Source organism: Lissotriton vulgaris, chromosome 10 (genome assembly GCF_964263255.1).
Source record: "Lissotriton vulgaris chromosome 10, aLisVul1.2, whole genome shotgun sequence".
Taxonomy (NCBI): domain Eukaryota; kingdom Metazoa; phylum Chordata; class Amphibia; order Caudata; family Salamandridae; genus Lissotriton; species Lissotriton vulgaris.
In genome coordinates this window covers 1,143,046,467-1,143,065,116 of record NC_141698.1, presented here as the reverse complement: position 1 = coordinate 1,143,065,116, position 18,650 = coordinate 1,143,046,467, and the positions used below count along the sequence as shown (strand labels likewise).

The 18,650-nt window shown below is 45.9% G+C and overlaps 1 protein-coding gene across 1 annotated transcript in view; it reads left to right on the top strand.

Moving 5' to 3' along the window:
* Positions 1-256: 256 nt before the first annotated feature.
* LOC147689483 (vomeronasal type-2 receptor 26-like) overlaps positions 257-18,650 on the top strand; it is a 397,211-nt gene continuing 378,817 nt past the window's right edge. The window contains exon 1 of the mRNA XM_086940115.1: positions 257-421. Within this exon, the coding sequence (XP_086796241.1) occupies positions 272-421 (150 nt within the window). The 5' untranslated portion in view covers positions 257-271. The remainder of the gene's footprint in view (positions 422-18,650) is intronic.

Genomic DNA, 18,650 nt, shown 5'->3' with positions numbered 1-18,650 from the left:
AAAGGGATGCTGAAGAGTGAGGTTGATTGTTATATCAAAAATGGCACCTCTATAAAATAGAGAACATTGTCTTCAAAAGCCACCTGCATAATAAGTAACTCAAGTAATGTATTTTCCTTGCAGCCTTACCCTCCGTTACTTTCGACATTTCTTCGCCTTTGTTTATGCCATTGAGGAGATTAACAAGAACCCTGACCTTTTACCCAACATCACCCTAGGCTTTGACGTATTTAATTCATTTCTCAACGTAGCCCCAGCGACCCTAAGCATAATGGAGTTATTATCAGGAAGAGAAGATTCGGTCCCAGTCCCTAACTACAGATGTCGTTCGAGAGGGGTCCTGGCTGCTGTCATTGGTGACATATTATCAACCACATCCGTTGCGATGGCAACCATCACTGGGCTCTACAGACACCTGCAGGTAAGAAGAAGCTTACTTATATGACACGCCTTGGACATTTTTTATTCTGAAACCATTACAAATGCATTTATGTTTCCCTTTAGGTACAATGTATCAGGTTCAATCTCCAATCAATCAATCAGGCATTTATTAAGCATGACTACTCACCCCTAAGGGTCTCAAGGCGCTGGGGGGCTGGGTTTAGCAGATTCCAGTCCATCAAGGGGGTGCTGTCAATGATCCAGGTTTTGAGATTTCTTGCAAAGATGGGGAGCGATGTTGTGTGCCTGAGGTGGAGCGGAAGGTCGTTCCAGGCTCTGGCCACGAGGAAGCAGCAGGAGCGGCCTCCCGATCTAGTCTTTCTGGTGCAGGGGACCACGGCGTACGAGATTTGGGATGATGGTAAGGTCCTCTGGGGTTAGTGGAATTTGAGTCAGCTGTTCAGGTTTGATGGTCAGGTGTGGAGTGCCTTGTGGGCGTGCATGAGCATCTTGAAGGTGACTTTAGCTTTAATGGGGATCCAGTAAAGTGTGCGCAGGTCCTGGGAGTTGTGGCAGTGTCTTGACAGGTCGGGGACCAGTCTTGCGGCAGTGTTCTGGATGTTCTGTAGCATGTGAGTGAGGTTTTTGTTTGTTCCGGCGTAGAGTGTGTTGCCGCAGTTGAGTCTGCTGGTGAACAGGGCATGAGGGCATGAGTGACTGTCTTTTTGTGTTCACGGGGGATCCATTTGAAGGTCTTACATAGGAGGAGGAGGGTGTGGAAGCAGGAGGACGAGACAGAGTGGATCATGCGGTCCATTTTGAGCTTGGATTCCAGGATGATTCCCAGGTTGCATGCATGGTCCATGGGGGTGGATGGGCTTCCGAGAGTGGGAGGCCACCAGGTGTCGTTCCAGGCATCCAGGTTTGGGCCCATGGTGAATACTTCTGTTTTATTGATGTTTAGTTGTAGGCAGCTGTTATTCATCCATTTGGTGACTGCTTCCATGCCTTCTCGAAAATTGGCAGTATTGGGTTTGTTGGACAGGGAGGGGATGAGTTGGGTATCGTCTGCGTATGACACAATGTTGGGTCCGTAGGTTCTGACGATGGGGTGAGCGGAGTCATGTAGACGTTGAAGAGTGTAGGGCTGAGGGAGGACTCATTGGGGATTCCACAAGTGGTTGGTGTAGGGTCCGAGAGGAAACAGGGGAGTCTGCCCCACTGCATTCTGCCGGGGAGAAAGGAGCAGATCCAGTTGAGGGCCTTGTCTTGGATCCCTGCGTATTAGGTGCAGTGAGAGACTGTGTTGAACGCCGCTGAGATGTCGAGGAGGATGAGGGCTGCTGTTTCTCCTTTGTCTAGTAGGGTGCAAATGTCGTCTGTTGTGGCGAGGAGGACTGTGTTTTTTTCTAGAGCCAGATTGGGAGAAGTCGAGGATGTTGTGCTCTTCGATGAATGTGGCGAGTTGGCTGTTGGTGGCTTTCTTGATGACTTTCACTGGGAATGGAAGCAGGAAGAAGGGTCTGAAGTTTTGGAGGATGGTGTCGTCTACTCAGGATTTCTTCAGGAGGGGTTTGACCTCTGCGTATATCCAGTCATCAGGGAACGAGGCGGTTGCCAAGGAGTGGTAGATGGTGTGTCAAAGCATGGGTGCGATGGTGTTGGCGGCTCTGTGTAAAATGTGGTGGGGGCAGGGGTCCGTGGGGGTCCCAAAGTAGATTGATTTCATCGTCTTCAGTGTGTCTTCGCTGGTGAGGGCAGTCTAGTTGTAGATTGCTGGCCTGAGGGTGTCAGGGTGGTAGGTGAGGGTTTAGTGGGTTGGTTGTCTTTGTCGAAGTTGTCATAAATGCTCTTGATTTTGTGGTGGAGAAAGGTGATGAGTTTGTCGCAGAGGTCTTGTGAGAGAGGGATGTCAGTGGACCCGCCGGAGGGTTGGGCGAACTCGTTAATGATGTTGAAGAGTTCTTTGCTGTTGTTTGCGTGAGTGGAGATTCTGTCTTCAATCGCTTTTTTCCTCATTTTTCTGATGAGTTGGTGGTGGGTGTTGGTGTAGGCTCTGAAGTTTTGGTCAGCTTCTGTGGATTTGGTGTTCCCTCAGGCCTTTTTGAGGCGGCGGCAAGTGCGTGTGGACTTTCGAAGTTTGGTGGTAAACTATCTGGCTTTCTTGGCGTGGGTGTTGTTGTTTTTTTTTCAGGGGGCTATGGTGTTGGCGCTGTCGGATATCCTTTTGTACAGGGTTTGGGCTGCGGTGTTGGGGTCGTCTTTTTCCTTGATGGTTGGGGTTGAGTTGCCGAGAGATGAGGTTATCTGGTTGTTAGTGATTCTGGTTCATTTTCTTTGTGGGAGCAGGTGCAGGTGTCTGTGGATTGTGGGTGTTCTGAAGGTGAAGTGAACACATCAATGGTCAGTCCATGGGAGTTCAGTGGTGTGGCTGAAGGTGATGGAGTTTCCTGTTGTGAAGAGGGGGTCGAGGATTTCTCCTGCTGACTGCATGGGTTAGGTCACAATCTGGCGGAGTCCAGTCTTGTGGAGGTTGTCCAGGAGGGGTGTGGTGCTGGCCCCAGTTGGTTGTCGAGGTGGAAGTTGAGGTCTTCCAGTAGGAATTAGTTGGTGGACGCGATGGCATGTGGAAAGATGATGTCCATGATGGAGTTGGTGAAAAGTCATCGGGGTCCAGGGAGTCGGTAGATGAGGGTTCCTTGGACGGTGGTGGTAGGGCTGGCCAGTATCTTGAAGAGACAGTGTTCCATCAGATCGTGGGCTTGTTGGGGAGTGTGCTCAGGTGAAGGGTGGATTTGTGGATGATGGTGATTCCTCCTCCCGGGCGGGTGGGGCGTTCCTTCCTGGAGATCTTGAATCCTTTAGGAATGGCGATGTCTGGTTCCAAGGTGGTGTTGGTCCATGTTTCGGTGAAGAACGCTATGTTCAAGGTGATGCTGTTGAAGAGGTCCCATACTCCGGTGGTGTGTTTGTGGAGGGATCAGATGTTGAGGAGGATGCATTGCAGGGTCTTTGGTTCCTTTGTGTTCTTGAGGGCGGGTTGCGCCGGGTCCGTGGTCTTGGCGGTGCTGTAAGCGTGCTGGCAGCGGTGACAGCAGAAGGGTCCGTGGGTGTTGGCTAGTGATGTTAGCTTGCAGTTGTTATTGCGTCCTGGGTTGAGAACATGGAGTGCTGCTGGGTCATAGTGTTGGCGATATGGAGGTCCAGGGTTCCTGGCGCTGGTCACGGACGGGCACAGACGGGCTTGCCTTTGGTGCGCCTTTAGCGCCAGCTGCATGCCCATGCAGCAGCCGCCATTCAGTAGGGGTTGGGGAGGGTTGGACAGCTGGGAGGCTGGACCGGGGAAAAGAGCTGGATTGGGACGGTCATGTTGGTCGTGCTGGGGGGAGGTTCCACGGGGGCAGCAGTGGCATGGAAAAACAGGCAGAAAAAGGAAAAAAGAGAGAAAAGAGTAGAAATAAGGCAGTGAAAAGTTCAAGAAAAGTGGAGGAAAGACAGAAGGAGAGTGAGAGGGGGAGATTAAATCTGAGAAAAATGAGTGAAAACAGAGGAAAGACACAGAGGGGGAGTGAAAGGGGGAGATTGAAATCAGTGAAAATGGAGGAAAGATACAGAGGGGGATTGAAAGGGGGAGATTGAAATCAGTGAACAATTTGTGAAAACAGCAGAAGGACACAGAAGGAGAGTTAAAAGGGAGACATTGAAATCAGCGAAAAACGAGTGAAAACAGACAAAAAGAGCAGAGTGAGAGGTCCACTGCACCACTAGGGATAAGGTGCCAGTAAAACCTGTGGGTGGAGGAGGGCCTCAAACACGAACACTCGAGTGTGCAGGGGCTCGAGGAAAGGCCTCACTTGATGGTGGAGCTGTAAGGGAGGGAGGGACAGTTCACTGACAATGAAGTCTGTTTAAAGACTTTAAGTGGGTCTGGACACATGTGAGTCGGAACAGAGGGAGTGCTGTTCGTCCACCTCCTCAGCTCTCAGTAGATCCCATGAGTTTCCAGGAGATGGTTCTTGTAGGAACAGCATGGATTATAAGAGAGGAAGGGGGAAGGATGCCTCTATAGTAGGGAGGTTTATATATTAATTATCTATTTATTAATTTTGATTTTGTTATAGTACTAAATTACCTGAGGGTATTAGAGCTCTTCACAGCAATACATGATGGTAACAGTTTGCTTATGCAATCATTGCAGTTGAATTGAAACAAAACATATCAGATTATACTCATTAAGGTGTGTGGCTTAAACGTGCAGTTTCTTGGGGAGATGGAGGGCTTTTAAGCTGCAGCCTCCTGTCCAGTAATATCCCACTGTCAACCTTACATTTAAAGAGGTCATTGTTAAGTAAGCATGGGGTGCAAGTGGCATGTATGATACAGGTTAAAATGCCCGAGCTGGATGTAAGGAGATCCCTGCATGAAGGGAGTGATCTGGCATGAGAGGCGGCCATTCTGATGTAACACTGGCCATTGTTGTACCTTCAAGTTTACCTACAAGCCTCCCTAACAGTGAGACTTGGCTGACTGCTCAAGAGCAGTGCCTCTGTGCAAATAAGAAGGAGCTATTCCATCATAACCCCTGGTGAAGAATGCAAGAATGTCAATGAAGTTAAAGGCAGCAGCATCATGTATTTCATGCATGGCCCAGAACAGTTGCCCGAATGTTGTCCTAACTGTGCCTGTTGTAGACTTTATTTTCCTTTATGCGTGTTACTATATAAATCTGCTTACCTTTGTGCCACATTGTGTTCACACAAAACCTGCATGTTTTTACACAGTCTGTTATTTTCCTGGGATTTAGTATGAGCACCACCTACAATGTCATACAACAATGTCCCTTGTCATTCACTCTCACACTAGCACCTAGACATAGCACAAGAATGCAGCTGTTGTTTATGTGTATACATATCCTATCATATAGATGAGTACATGAGATACAAACAGACATGTAATGAGAGCTCTGAGTCAAGAGCACTGCATCTGCAGAGATTTAGAGCGACCATTTGTGTATGCTAAGATATGGGATCAGCCGATAAGCACAGAGATCTTGCATAAAATCACAAAGATTTAGGAGCAGTGGAAGGAGGTTAGGTTACTGTGTCATATAAAATGACAGGGCTTTTCATCGTATATGGATTATTAACCATGCTGACAGTGTTTTCACTGTTCATTTGCTTCCCAATTGTGGCACGTAAACTGCTTTTCCTTGCACAGTACTTTGAATAAATATTCTAAGTTTTCCTCGTGTCTCATTATTATCTAACTGTGGACAAGTACAAGGGAGACAGCAAAATGATGTGTCTTGTTTAAGCCTGGGTGGAATTCCCAGAGTTTTACTTCGTGGAACTCCATAAAATGACAGAAAATGTCCACCAAACTCCGCGGAGTTCCACAAGTGGCAGAGCATGTTAGGTCGAGCTGCTCACCCTGATTTTAAGCACCCGGAGTTTGTCCTACACTGTAAAATCAGCGCAAATGGCACTTCACATCATGCCTGAGTCTGGTGATGCTTTTTGCTGCTTGAGTAGGCCACTAACTCGAGCAGCACCTTCCTCAACTTGAGTGGCAGATTTCTCAATGTCGCAACCTGCTATTTTTTTATTTTTTTTTATTTTATTGAACTTATATTGTGCACAGCTACCCGCAATGGGTTTCCCGACGCCAGGGACAGACTGGAGAAGAAAAACAAGCAACTGCAGAGATGGAAGGAAAAAAAAAACCAAAGGACTTAGAATAGAAGAGTCTTCAGTTTTTTACGGAAAACAAGAAGATTCGTTTCTGTTTTTAACGCCAACGGGAGAGCATTCCACATCTTGGGTCCTCGATATGCAAATGAGCGGCCTCCCATTTTTGCCAGTCGGATTCTAGGAATCACAAGATTGCCATTGTTAGATGACCTAAGAAAGCGGCCAGGTTGATATGGCTGGGCAAGGTTGTGCAGGTAGATTGAAGCAGAGCCCTGACATATCTTAAATAGGAAGCACAAGGTTTTGAAGACCACACGATCAGAAATTTTTAACCAATGAAGGTCACGCAGAGCTTGCATTGCGGACGTTCTCCGTGGAACATTGCGCAGCAAGCAAGCAGCTGAGTTCTGTACAACCTGGAGTTTATTGATTGTGGCTTTATCTGCTCCTAGATAAAGCACATTGCCGTAGTCGATGCGGGACATCACAAGGGCCTGTACGACAGTTCTTCGAGTGGACTCAGGCAACATCCATATGATCTTCTGCAACCAGCGTAGAGTATTAAAACAGATTGCAGCGACCTTAGTTGCCTGCTGCCTCATCGAGAGTTGATCGTCGATCAGGACACCGAGGTTACGGGCAACAGGCACGGGGGTAGGCAGCGGACCCATATCACTGGTCTAGTGTCTAGAGCCCCACAGATCTTTATGTTTGCCTAGTATGATCACCTCGGTCTTGTCTCCGTTGAGTTTTAGCAGATGCATTTGCATCCAAGCTGCAACACGAGAGAGGCCAGTTTTAAGGGCAGAAGTGTCCTGTGCCCTGCTGCTAGACAGAGAAAACACAATCTGCGTGTCGTCTGCGTATGAGTATATAGACAAACTGGCGTCCTCTACGATAGAAGCAAGTGGTCTGATATAAATATTGAACAACAGAGGGCTCAATATAGACCCTTGAGGGACGCCGTAAGCAGATGAGTGAATCGCAGATTCAGCTTTGTTTGAGAAAACCTGAAAGGTGCGCTCATTAAGAAATGAGGCCACCCAGGCAAGCGCTGGTCCAACAACACCAAGGGAGCAGAGAGATTCCAATAGGATGGAATGGGACACGGTATCGAAAGCAGCGCTTAAGTCAAGAAGAATAAGCGCAAAGGTCTCACCGCTATCGAAAGCCTGATTGGGATGGATGAAGATATCCCACGTTTTCAACAAACTCATTAAGCTGAGTGTTAACATGGCGCTCTAATATTTTAGAACAGGCTGGCAGCAGGGATATAGGCCTAAAGTTGGCAAGATTTGTGATGTCAGCACCAGATTTTTTAAGCAGGGGAACGACCATGGCATGTTTCCAATCCTGTTCCACCCGAGATTCAGTGAGAGAGATGTTAAGTAACCTCATTAGGAATCTCCGTGGTTCAAGGTCAAGTTGTCTCAGTATCTTCATAGAGACTGGGTCCCGCGGGGAACCTGACCTGATGCTTTTAAGCAGGACAGGAAGGAAGAGTCATCAAATGGTGTCCAGTTGTGAATGAACTCAGTAGGGGAGATGGGATGCTATAAAATCCACATTGAGAAATCTCGGCGAAATCTCGGCGAAGGAAGTATAGAATAATTTGTTTCTCTTGAACACTCGGCAAGTTACTGCTGGTGAACCACACAAGAGAAAAACCTCCTCTTCACGTCACAGCACAGAGATTTGTGGAACTTCCCACACAATGCAAAATGGGCAAAACTCCACAACTCTGCTGGCAGAGCGGAATTCTTTGCCCACTGCTAGTCCTGTTACAGCAATCCCTGAGAGGGTTGAGAGGGTTGTGCCCTGGGGGTACCAATTCATTTGTTTTCTGGTAAGGTTAGGAAAGCATGTGAGGCACTATTGCTTGTCAGACTCGGGCACATAGGTATTGAGGTCATATGGTGTCTCAGTCCTTACATACTGATCTTCTATGCTCCCAAGCATAATTCTGTTCCAGGACAAAATCCCTGCAACTTCAGGGCCTCCCAGGTGAGTCACAGGTTGGACTGCAGGTAACTCAAAATGGAGACCAATGAGACCACCTCCCTTGTCTGACCCACCAATGACTATGGCTGTGGTGGTGTACTCTGGGAGTAGAGCAGATGTTGGTTCTTAAACAATAACAATAATTAAGGCAGAAAGACATGCAGTTCTCTCTGAGAGGACTAGTATTGGGACACATTCACATCTGCTGTTAGTAGCTGCCACTTATTCTACCTCTATAACCTGTGTCCCAATTCAAAGAAAGTTTGAAATGTGCACAGGCAGGGTGAAGATGTTTGAGTTTCACAAATCCACCGCACTTTTTCATGATGGACACCCAAAACTAATTACTGACAGCCACTGAATGCCAGAAGGATATCAGAAAAATGTGTAAGAAATCACAATTTTTCCAATACAGGGGCATTTCCACATTAATAAGGGTGCATATTCTACAATTACTCATATCTAAATACCATCAACTGTGGATGAAACAACATTTTTTAAATGATTTTTTCCCATACACCATCACTCTGGAAATATATTAACTTCTGCCTTTAAGAAAGGTCAATCATTGAATATGAAAAACATTTCAAGGTTGGAATGGGTTTGAGATGAGTTCCCATAAATGTGCAACTCTATTTGTTTGCACAAACATACAGGGTATTGCCTTCATGTAATGCTCCTTCCCGACTAACCTCACACCCCTCGTAGTAGACTTACTTCAGTAAAAAGGGAGTTACAGTCATAAATTAGAAAAGCCAATCAATCCTGCTTTGTTTCTGTATGTATATAAGACTTTTCTGGGAACGGAGTAGGAAGAGACTGGTGGGCCAGTTGCCCCAGGCATGATTTCCAGATGTTCCAGCATTAATTTTCCATGGAGAAGCATGATTGGGCTATTCTCCGAGGGGAACCCATCAAGCTTATTTTAGAGGGTAGGTCTTTCCTTCCCTATTGTTACAGGTACAGTAAAGGTATAGGAGGGCATCAAATCTTGTTCTACAGCAAAGATTTGTAGAGGAGGAACCTAATGACCTGCACTTTGCCACAGGTTGTTCTAGTGAGCAATAGAGCTACAGTCCTTCCAGCCAGAACAACTGTTATTGCATTTGAGTAATTTCATCAGACTTGAGCTAAGTTCAACAGTACTCTCAGACTTATCCAGAGCTCCTATGTCCAAATCACAAGTCTCCACAAAAGGTTGATGAAGATGTGTTCTCCACTTTAAAATATTCAGAGCTGTCCAATACATCCAACATGAAAATATAGCCAACGTGTTTCCTCTATGTTAGGTACACGACTGACTTCATCAGGGTGCAAACGATATGAAGTACTGCAATCAAGTTTAATAGTTAGTGCCTTCCAATATCCATGGCTGATAACCCATATCACAGGAAATGTCTCCAATTAAAATAATGCATATATAACCTGTAATATTAGGTCTCTCATAAGAGTGTGTTCCAATCATTGGCCAACGTATTTATCGATTTTGTCAGCTGGCCCATTGAGTATCATCTCTTGGAATGTTGCAGGCATTAAGCCCAATCGGATAGACCCAGAATGGATACAATACCTAGAAGACTTTGGTAGAAGACTTTGAAATCTGCATGTTCCAAGAAACCTGGGCCACAGACTCTTACCACAAACAAGGTCATACCACCTATCATGCTAATGCCCTTCCCTCTACCCATGGAAGGGCATCTGAGTGGTTATCGATTTGTAAAACAATACACCTAAACCACCATATTTTGAACTTGGACATAGTCTCCCCAGTTGTTCTGGGTTTAAAAATGACTCTTCCCAAGGGGAGTTGCTTATACATATTCAATGTGTATTCCAGTCCTGCAAGCAGAAGCATGGAATCACTGATTTATTTATTTATTTATTTATTTATTTTTACCATTTGTTGAGCGCGCTGTTACCGGGCGGTGTCCTGGCGCTGAAACGATACATTATCTCCAAGAGGCAAAGAAAGTTACTGGAGGTTAAAAAGCCATGTTTTGATATTTTTCCTGAAGGTCAGGAGATCATTGCTTTGTTTTAGGGCGAGAGGCAATTCATTCCAGATGTTAGATGCTCCGTGGAAGAAGCTACGGCCTCCCCAACGGGCTTTCCTAATACGGTTAGTCATGACCAGGCTTTTATTAGCAGATCTTAGTTGTCGCCCTGGTTTGTACAGTTGGAGGTGTTCTTGAAGGAAGGATGGACCTATTCCATTTACTGCCTTGAATACCATACAAAGAGCCTTAAACATTATACGTTTCCGTATTGGAAGCCAGTGTAGATTTTTTAATTCCTGAGCTACCGATGCAAACTTAGGTAGACCGGTAATCAGTCGGGCAGCAGCATTTTGTAGCGTTTGCAATTTGTTCAGAACTCCCTGCTGGGCCTCCAGATACATGCTATTGCAGTAGTCAAGGCGAGACAGCACAAGTGCTGTCACCACCGTTTTCCTGCTATCACTGGAGAGGAAAGGAAGAATTTTCCTAATAGTTTTTATTATCCAGTGAATGGAGGATGATAAGGCATTAGCCTGTGCTTTAAAGGAGAGTTGGGAGTCAATAATTACCCCCAGGTTTTTTACTGTAGTGGCTGGAATGGGTAGGGCTCCCATTTCGTGAGGCCACCAGTCAGGGGTCCAGAGATTGGTCACATTTCCAAAGAGAAGAACCTCAGTTTTAGAGGAATTCAATTTAAGGCAGTTCTTAGCCATCCATGAACTTACTGCCATCATGCAATCCTGGAATCTGGCCGCAATTCCTTCCTCTCGCCCCGGGAGCAGAGATACCACAATTTGAGTATCATCTGCATACGATGTTAATTCGAAGCCAAAAGAACGAATCACCGGGGCGAGGGAGGTAACATAAACATTAAATAGGGTAGGGCTCAGGGAGGAGCCCTGAGGAACCCCTCCTGGAAGGGTAAAAGGGCTCGATTCAAAATCTCCCATGGCCACCACTTGTATCCTGTCTGCTAGGAAGGATTTCAGCATGGTCAATGCGACTCCTTGGATTCCGCAGCCCTCAAGACGGTCCAATAGAATGTCATGGTGGACCGTATCAAAGGCTGCGGATAGGTCCAGGAGCACCAGGACTGCCCTTCCTCCAGCATCCATCACCTTCCTGATTTCCTCAGTGGATTTAATGAGGGCGGACTCGGTGCTGTGACCTTCCCTAAACCCATGTTGAGCAGGGTCCAAGCCCCCAGAGGATCGGAGGAAGTCACAGAGCTGAACGTTCATGATCCTTTCAATAAGCTTGGCCGGTAGAGGGAGTCTGGATATAGGCCGATAGCTACTAGGGTCATAAATGTCTAGATTAGATTTTTTCAGCAGAGGAGCTATTGAAACTTGTTTCCAACATAGTGGATATGCTCCCTCTTTGAACATTTTATTGAACACATCTGCTAGCAAGACAGATATAGGGGCGGCTGCCAGATGAGCCACTGAGACTGGGCAGGGATCCCGGGGGGAGCCAGATTTGGTTCTCAGAAGTAGTTTCTTTACTACTTCTGTTGTAACTGGCCCAAATTCCCTGAATTCCAAACTATGTGGATTTGTTGGCGTAGTCGTATGTGCTCCCTCGGTAAGAGTGAGCCCCACATGAGGTTCAAGGGCTGCGAAGATTTGCTCCACTTTATTAAAAAAGTACTTGGCAAGGGTCTCGCAAAGCTCCAGACTGGGAGGGACAGTGACAGAATTTGGACTGGACAAAGTGGTCACCGTCTGGAAAAGTTCTTTGGAGGAGTTTTTAGCTCCCTCAATTCTAGCAGAGAAATATTCAATTTTTGCTTTTTTGATCATTTCTTTGTATATCTTTTGGCTTGATTTGAGTTTTTGTTTATCTGCCTGTGAATATTCAGTACGCCATTGGCGTTCGAGTTTTTTGCAAGATACTTTGTAATCTCTTAATTCCAAGGTGAACCAAGGGGCAGATGGTATTGTGCGTGTTGGACGAGATAGTTTGGGCTTAATTAGAGATGTGCATGCATCTTTTATCCAGTTGGTGTATCTCTCCGTAGCTTCGTTTACATCAATCGAAGGGGTAAAGGTGGAGGCTGCCAGACGTTCCTCCAATGCTTTCCCATCCAATTCCCTCCATGGCATATAGAGCTTGGCAGGTTTCCTTTCCTTCCTTGCTCTGACTGACTCAGACGGTTGAATTTTAAAAAGGACTGCTGAATGGTCTGTCCATGCTAAAGGCTCCGCATGGCTAAACTTCAGGTCAGGGTTATTTGTAACCCTGACCATCTTACAAAAGTCTGTGTGCTTAATAGTTCCAAGTGACCAAATAATGTTAGGGGTGAACTCAATATAAATTTTGAACCCACATATAGCTATGAAAATATTTTGGAATAGGAAGTTGAGAGTTGGGGCATTCCATCCCTCAATACAAAGCAGCTCATTCCCAGTTCAGTCCCAGCATTGCAGGTTGTAAGCTTTACGCTGGTTGAAAGCCTGAAATGGCAGGTCTACATCCGATTATAGGGAGCTCAGACATATAGGAAGGGCCAGTATCATTCAAATATAGATTACATCATGATCAGGGCTTCTAATTGGGACATGCTGGATAATTTCCATGTAGATTCCAGGGAGGAAAGTGATCATTACCCCTTATGTCTCAAAATATGGTGTTATGGCACTCAATCGCATCCTATAGTTGCTTCTTTAACTACAACCCCAACACTGGTGAATAACTGCAGATCCGCTAAATTGCCTGCTGTACTAAATAGCATGTGAAACCTCGGAGATATATGTAAAGCCTTTGTAGAGGAGTACCGTGAAGACACCGCCGTAGCCTCGCTATGTGCTCCCACCACAGATGCACATATTAAACTGCCACTAGCCTTGAAATCAATCCTGACCAGGCCCCCTCTAAAGAAAGCTAAAGGTCAGTGTTCTAAGATCCCTTCATAAGGCAATAACGGAGGCCCGGTCAGCCTGGGAGGAAGCATGCTGGGGGGACCTTGTGATGGCTGCCAAAATGAGGTATAAAACCCTTTTTTGGAAAATTATCACAAAGTGGAGTAGGACTGCAACACAGGAGATAGACTGCCACCTGAACCCAGGGGCCTGAGTGGCTCATTTCTCCCGTTTATATGAGCCACCCCTGATGGACACACAGGCACAACCCACTCTATTTATGAATCACATTAATTCAGATACATATTTTTTGGCCTGAGGAGACTAGGTTAGACATTCTCTCAAATAAACTGGGCAAGACCCAGGTCCAGATAAAATCCCTTACAATTTGTTCCATCACGACTTGGCAGTTTGAGATCACTATGTCAATTGGTTGACTAATGCAGTAGCAGCAGGAGCCCCTATCCCTCCCACTTGGAAACGGGCAGAAATCATACTCATCTTTAAAAAGGGGTAGCGGGGAAACTCAGCAAACTACTCACCAGTTAGCCTACTGGATACCCTGCAGAAAGTCTATGCTTGACAATTGTTAAGAATTATTAAGTAAACATAATGATTGGATTCAGGAACTAGAGGTTTTTTCCCCATCCCAAGCAGGGCTTGGACCAAAAGTTAGCACTATCGACCAAGTCATAAGGCTGCCGATCATATTATGGAAATATACGAGACACAGAGAGGGACACATATATATTGCATTTGTTGTCCTCAGAGCAGCCTTTGACCTGGCTCCCATGGGGCTGCTCTTTGCATCTTTAAAGGATCTAGGGGTCCCGGATGCCCTCTTTACCCAGATAATCAGGCTCCACCGGAGCAACTTTGCGCACGTCCATTGAGGAACAAGAGGGCAATTAACTGACACAATTCCAATTGCCAGGGGAGTGAGACAAGGATGCGTACTGGCTCCTACCCTTGTTTTACTCTATATATTAACCCCTTTCGTGCGGGGCATATTCCCCTGATGTGCTGGGGGAAGGAGGAGCACGTGCAGCACCCCGGTGCTCCGTCATGAGGCACAGTGCTCGTGTGCTCATGACGAGCTGAGATCGTCATGACCACACCTGTTTCAATAGAACGCTCAGCACAACAGGGGAATTATCCCCGCGTGTGAGCGTTCTAACGGTCATGACGAGCTCAGCTCGTCATGAGCACAGGAGCACCGTGCCTCATGATGAGCTGAGCTCGTCATGAGCATGCAACGGGTTAACAAGCTAGTGATAGCTCTCCCCCTAGGGAATACAGATGCACCTAAACTGCACTCTGATTTGCCATTCACCCAGACCCGATGGGCCACCAGCAGCTCTTGACTAATTGTAACACTTTTTGTCTAGCTAAGGGTCTCAAGATCAATATCTCAAGAACCAGATTTATGACTGTTAGACCACACAAAACATTTAAGCAAGCTATCTCTTTGGGAATTTAAAACATGGAACAAGTATCTAGATTTGTTGTGGTCTGCACACACAAAGAGAAAAAAGAGTTGTGACTCCAGGCCTCAGCAATATACAGGAAGTTCCAGGGAACAACATCGAGAGCCCTACTCAAGGCTCTTGCACTCTACAAACTAAAGGCCCAATCAGCATTGCTGTATGGGACAGAACTTTGGGGATATGCTAATCTAGATGCTCTCACCATAATCGAAGAGCTTATCTGCTCACTACTCCATCTCCCATCTAGCACTCTCTTAAAACTGATATTCTACCATGTAAACATAAAATGAGTAGGAGAAGTAATCAGACTAAGGACACTTGTATTGGTATCAGGGTTTGTAAAGCACAGCTACTCAACTGTGAGGGTCTCATGGCTCTGTAGGGGGGTACAGCGGATCAGACTAAGGGGCTGATTAGGATGTTTTTTTAACCACAGAGATTCTATCAAAAAAGTGAAAAAGTGATATTTTTTATAATTTTAACCATTTGTAACAGGGTGCTAGGCTCTCTCTTACACATGGAAAGATGGGAGCACAATGTGCTTGTTAAAATACCCCTCACACTCTAAAAAACCAGCTAGAGTCATGCTTCATCATAGGGGTCTTCCCGCCCCTATAACGGGACGGGGCGTGCTACGACCAAACGAGATACGCAGGAGCACTAAGATGTGACAGAGGCTATGTGTGGGTGCATAGGTGTCAGTGAAGGTGTAGGGACCTAACACTAGTGGGTGTGCAAAAAGTGAAAAAAATGGAAAAAGTTAAAAGTTCCCTGGCTTGGTAGAAAAAAACAATTTTATTAGCTTCTCCAGCTGGGAACATTAAGAAGGGGTTGTGTGGTAGAGCATTAGCTACTACCTTGTCGACATGTTTCGTAAGCAGTCCCCTACTGCTTACTCATCAGGACCAAAAAACGATCCCTACTGTTATTACTCAGTTCTAACAAGTAGTGCCTACTGTCCTAAAAACAATCAACAAAAATAAGTTGGCTGTTTTGGCTTCAGGGCATGAGTTGGCCCAGGTGAAGCAGAAAAAATCGACCTATTGTGGTCTCTGTAAAGGAAAAGGAAGAGAAAAACCGACATAAATGCATGAAATAGGCATTGTTATCTGAATGGAAAATACATACAGACAGATTACTCCATATTGTTGGAGGGGAACCGCATTTCCAATTTCTAAAGGCGGTTGGACTACTACATAAACTTCAACATGTAGTCGTGTGTCTCACGACATCAACTATCCTTCATGGGAGACACCAATGGTACCGTTTTGTCGGGACCGTAATCATAGCATCACACACACACAACATTCGTGACTCAATGCACTTACAACAGACTAGCAAAAGACAGGGGAGGGGGACCTCCTTTGTAACGTTATTGAGTTGGTAACGGTGACATACTTATCTTAATAGTTATCAATGCCCCATGAGTTTGCAGGCGAAGGGTATTTCTGCGCAGTTTACTATAAAAGACAAAGTCTCGTTTAGGGTGGCTTTTAAAAACAGCGAGTTATTTGTGCTTTTATCTGCCCCTGCGACCCGTTTATTAAAGACTCGAGGTCGGAGTCTACTACTTACATTTCTGCCAGAATAAGAAATCATTATTCCTACCCCCGTGCTCCTTCGAGGATAGCCGGGCTCGAGTGACTAGGTGTTTATAAACGCTTGTGCACTTCCGCGTTTGTTGCACGCTGGGTGCCGCCCATTCCACAATGCTAGTGTGTTAACCAACCAAGATGGCCGCCTGTTTTTGGCACGGCGGGAGGGCGAAATGGGAAGTCTTCTCACAGTGTCAACTGTGTCGCGGACAAAGCCACGTTGACCTAGATAAAGGCCCGCCTCCCCCCTTACACGCTCACCCTGCATTGGCCACCTCCTAAAGGGGGCGGCACCCTGTCCGGCGCGCTGATGACGTTCTGCTCGCGAGGCATGTGCCACTAGGACGCTGTCTCGCGTTATCTCCCCTTCGCGTCGCGCGGCCAGCGGCATTCAGATAACAATGCCTATTTCATGCATTTATGTCGGTTTTTCTCTTCCTTTTCCTTTACAGAGACCACAATAGGTCGATTTTTTCTGCTTCACCTGGGCCAACTCATGCCCTGAAGCCAAAACAGCCAACTTATTTTTGTTGATTGTTTTTAGGACAGTAGGCACTACTTGTTAGAACTGAGTAATAACAGTAGGGATCGTTTTTTGGTCCTGATGAGTAAGCAGTAGGGGACTGCTTACGAAACATGTCGACAAGGTAGTAGCTAATGCTCTACCACACAACCCCTTCTTAATGTTCCCAGCTGGAGAAGCTAATAAAATGGTTTTTTTCTACCAAGCCAGGGAACTTTTAACTTTTTCCATTTTTCTCACTTTTTGCACACCCACTAGTGTTAGGTCCCTACACCTTCACTGACACCTATGCACCCACACATAGCCTCTGTCACATCTTATTGCTCCCGCGTATCTCGTTTGGTCGTAGCACGCCCCGTCCCGTTATAGGGGCGGGAAGACCCCTATGATGAAGCATGACTCTAGCTGGTTTTTTAGAGTGTGAGGGGTATTTTAACAAGCACATTGTGCTCCCATCTTTCCATGTGTAAGAGAGAGCCTAGCACCCTGTTACAAATGGTTAAAATTATAAAAAATATCACTTTTTCACTTTTTTGATAGAATCTCTGTGGTTAAAAAAGCTTACTTTGGAGGGTGATTCTATCAGTACCTCTACGCTTCTCCCTTTTGGTTTGGACTTACTGGCAGCGCACAGCTGCAGGAGCTATTGGACAATTGAACACTGTCTCTGGATCATCACCACTTCAGGAGTGATTCTGCACTACACAACTAACGCTCGACAGACAAAGGGGACCCACTTTTCTTCAGACCCCACCTCGTACTACAATGGCCGATTTAGGCCTAGCCTTCACGGAAGATGAAATCTCCAATCTGATGGCATCCCTTGGAACCTTTGACGGTCTGAACACCACAGGCCCTTCAAATAAAAACAATGATTGGGATGAGTTGGAGGAGCTAAGAAAGACCCAAATAAAGACAGCCCTCCATGGACTACTAATGTCTGAGTACCTAAAGGTAAATACCGCACCATCTGGCCTTGTTGTCCGTAATGAACCGTTCATTTTTCTACATGACAAAACCTTCAAGATAGATTGGTCTAAGATTTCATGGCGATGCACTAGGAACTGGATAGTCCTGATTATAAAAACAGCGAGTAGATTGGCCAGTGAGCTAAAAGTGGAGATACAGATTATAGAAGTACGCATCAAAAGCTACGAATCTCCGGCTGACATTAAGAAATACTTAGATGAAATGAACAAAACCTTGAATGATTTTGAAACCACTCTAAAAGACAGCAAATATGACAAATTAAAGAAAGACAACAGCCGATGGACAAAGGAGAGGATCTATCCCTATATCAGGGACGATTATAAAACAACTAATGACAATGTGACAGATGATGAGACATCGGACTCAGGTTCAAACAGCTCAAGCTCTAGCAGGAATAGAAGCCCGAGATCACGAGGAAACAGGAGGAATTTCCGTAGACCCAATTTCAGGGGTTCGAGAGGATGGAACAACTTTAACCCTCCCATGATGTACCATCAGCAACAACAATATGGACCACCCCCCTTCCAGCACCCACAAGGACAATACCCCACTTGGGGTTATCAACAGCAAGACTATGGATACTTTGATCCCTCGGCTCCTTTTTTAGGGGCGCGCCAAGGACGACCGAAAGGAAGGAACCGGAGAGGGTCCACAGTCCACTGGAACACCGAGGAAGAAGAAACTCCTCGAGTCTCAACAAGGAGCATGACGGGCGCAACAACGAGCAAGAAATGAGCTTGATTGTCTATCTTTCAGACACTGAACTCACCCCTCCACAAAGAAGAGTTCTAGAAAAAGGCCTGGGATATGTGCCCACAGCCAATATGGACAAATTCCATCTTTGTCAAGAGGTCCAGGAATTCATACGACGCCTGAAACTGCAAGTCTTCTTTAAAGACAAAGAGGACACATCAGACCATGGGGATACAAATCTGAGACCCAAATCCAATTTTACACCCATGGATAATACTCTCCCGGTTGAGCTACTTGCCTTTGAAAAGGCAGTGATGATGGATTTGGAGAACATAAAACCAAATGAGAAGCGCGTATTTCAGAACACTACAAGTGAAGAGAGACAGGCTTTACGCGACCTAAGCAATAACAAAAGACTAATAATAAAAACTG